At 56.8% G+C, this 2,500-nt stretch overlaps 1 protein-coding gene across 1 annotated transcript in view; it reads left to right on the forward strand.

Annotated features, from left to right (window-relative positions):
• Positions 1–2,500, forward strand: part of cpne7 (copine VII) — a gene marked incomplete at both ends in the record, with an annotated part of 32,591 nt that overhangs the window by 20,409 nt on the left and 9,682 nt on the right. Inside the window, one exon of the mRNA XM_083691569.1 lies at positions 1–133. This exon is cut by the window's left edge and continues 1 nt beyond it. Coding sequence (XP_083547695.1) covers positions 1–133 — 133 coding nt within the window. The remainder of the gene's footprint in view (positions 134–2,500) is intronic.

A 2,500-nucleotide genomic window follows, 5' to 3' on the forward strand; every position in this document is an offset into this window, starting at 1 on the left:
TGGCCATTGACTTCACAGCGTCCAACGGAGACCCTAGGAACAGCTGCTCACTGCACTACATCAACCCCTACCAACCCAACGAGTATCTGAAGGCTTTGATAGCAGTGGGAGAGATCTGTCAGGACTATGACAGGTTAGTCAGCCCCCCTGCCTCTCGGAGTGGGCCATCACCACCTCCCTCCCCCACACACACACACACACACACACGCACGCACGCACGCACGCACGCACGCACGCACGCGCACACACACACACACACACACACACACACACAGGCACGCACGCAAGCACACACACACACACACCACTCACAGACAGACACACACACACACACACACAACCACACACACACATACACTCTCACACACATCTCTGTCTCTGGGGCCGGTTCCTGATATGAAATGGGACAATGGAGAGCTCTTTACATTCGATTTGTCAGGCTGTCTCATAATGTGTGGAGCGAGAGGCTCCTTTTCATCTGATGATTGCCAGCAATGGGGATGTAATGGAAATCACGGAACAGTGAAATAGAGCCTAATAGAATTCACTGGGCTCTCACTAGTTCTGCTGCTCACAGATGCATGACAACAGTCAAGGGAGCCGAACATTGATATGTCTGTCATTTTGCTTACCGTGCGATTCCTCCATGATATGGAAGACTCACCACCCCCCCAAACAAGGTATCATACCCACATTCATATAGGCATATACTGTACTATTCCCACTTGCATTGACCTGCAATTGCACCTGCAATTCTTACACCCTGGGCCAAGTGTTGGAGTTAAAACCTGTTTGTTACTCGACTATTAGGAAATTAGAGCAGACGCAAATCACCGTCCGCAGGCATTAACCGTGCATGACGAGGCTCTGGGGAAATCTCCCATGACCGTGGTTGGAGGCAGAACCGCTGTTTGAGACATGACTCTGGTCTTGCTGTTATTTCTGCTGCAGTTGTTGCTGTAATGGGGGGCAGAGCGGGGGGGTGCCAAATGCTGTCCTCAGCAGCTGGTCTCATTCCTCTCTGTGTCGGCGATGGCCCTAGCAGCGCGTCCCCTAACATGCCCCCCCCACCCCCCACCCCCCCCCCCCCCACCCCCCTGTGATATCCTATTCTCTCTCAGAGCCTGCCAGGACCCTGGGGGAGGGGCTAATCCTCCTCTGTAGCTGGCAGGGCATACCGTGATTATTCTGAGCCAGCGGAGAGGACACCCAATCCTGAGCAGCGTGGCGGGCTGGGGCTGGGGCAGGGGCAGGGGCAGGGGCTGGGGCTGGGGCTGGGGTAGGGGCTGGGGCAGGAGCAGGAGCAGGAACAGGGGTTGGGGCAGGGACTGGGGCTGGGGCTGGGGCTGGGGCTGGGGCTGGGGTAGGGGCTGGGGCAGGAGCAGGAACAGGGGCTGGGGCTGGGGCTGGGATAGGGATAGGGATAGGGGCAGGGGCAGGGGCAGGGGCAGGGGTAGACACAGTGGTAGGGGCTGGGGTAGGGGCAGGGGCAGGGGTAGGGATAGAGGCAGGAGCTGGGGCAGGAGCAGGGGTAGGGGCAGGGGTAGAGGCAGGGGCTGGGGCAGGAGCAGGGGCAGGAGCAAGGGTAGGGGCAGTAGCAGTGGTAGAGGCAGGGGCAGAGGCAGGGGCAGGGGTAGAGGCAGGGGCTGGGGCTGGGGCAGGAGCAGGGGTAGGGGCAGTGGTAGAGGCAGGGGCAGGGGTAGGGGCAGGGGCAAGGGTAGGGATAGAGGCAGGGGCTGGGGTAGAGGCAGGGGCTGGGGTAAGGATAGAGGCAGGGGCTGGGGCTGGGGCTGGGGCAGAGGCTGGGGTAGGGGCTGGGGTAGGGGCTGGGATAGGGGTAGCAGCAGGGGCTGGGGTAGCAGCAGGGACTGGGACAGGGCCAGGGGCTGGGAGTAGTATCTTCCGGTAAGGTTCAGGAGATCATGGACTTCAAGAACTGGGGAAAGAAGCCAAATACAGTATTCTCATTCACGTGTGGACACGTCACGTTTGCGTGGCTTTTCATATGGTCAGGAACATATTATTTATCGACTCTGGTATTGAATCCTTGTTACACTACGACGTATTCCTAAATGAATAACTCAATATTTGTTCAATATACCCACACGAGGGTTACCGGAGGCAGCATCGCGGGAACAGTTAATTAGTCGCAAATTATTTTCAAATGAGTCTACGTTAGAGAGAAGATCCAGTCGTCGTGTGGGCACCAAGCCAACGGAGGATTAACACGGTGACTCATGCTACAGTCGCGTCCGCCTGTTGAACGTGTGGGGAGCGTTGTCTGGCTAATTGAAGGAGAACTGAGAACACTGTCACGCCACAATCCCAGAGGTCCACTCTGACAGAAAGAGAGACAAACAATACAATCTTCCTGGAGAAGAGGCGTGCCACAGCTCCTCCTCGCTGAGTCATTTTGGTGTTTCAGTGATTGTGTGTGTGTGTCTGTGTGTGTGTGTGTGTGTGCATGTGTGTGTGTGTGTGTGTGTGTGTGTGCATGTAT

Source organism: Argentina silus, assembly GCF_951799395.1.
Source record: "Argentina silus genome assembly, chromosome: 19".
Classification (NCBI taxonomy): domain Eukaryota; kingdom Metazoa; phylum Chordata; class Actinopteri; order Argentiniformes; family Argentinidae; genus Argentina; species Argentina silus.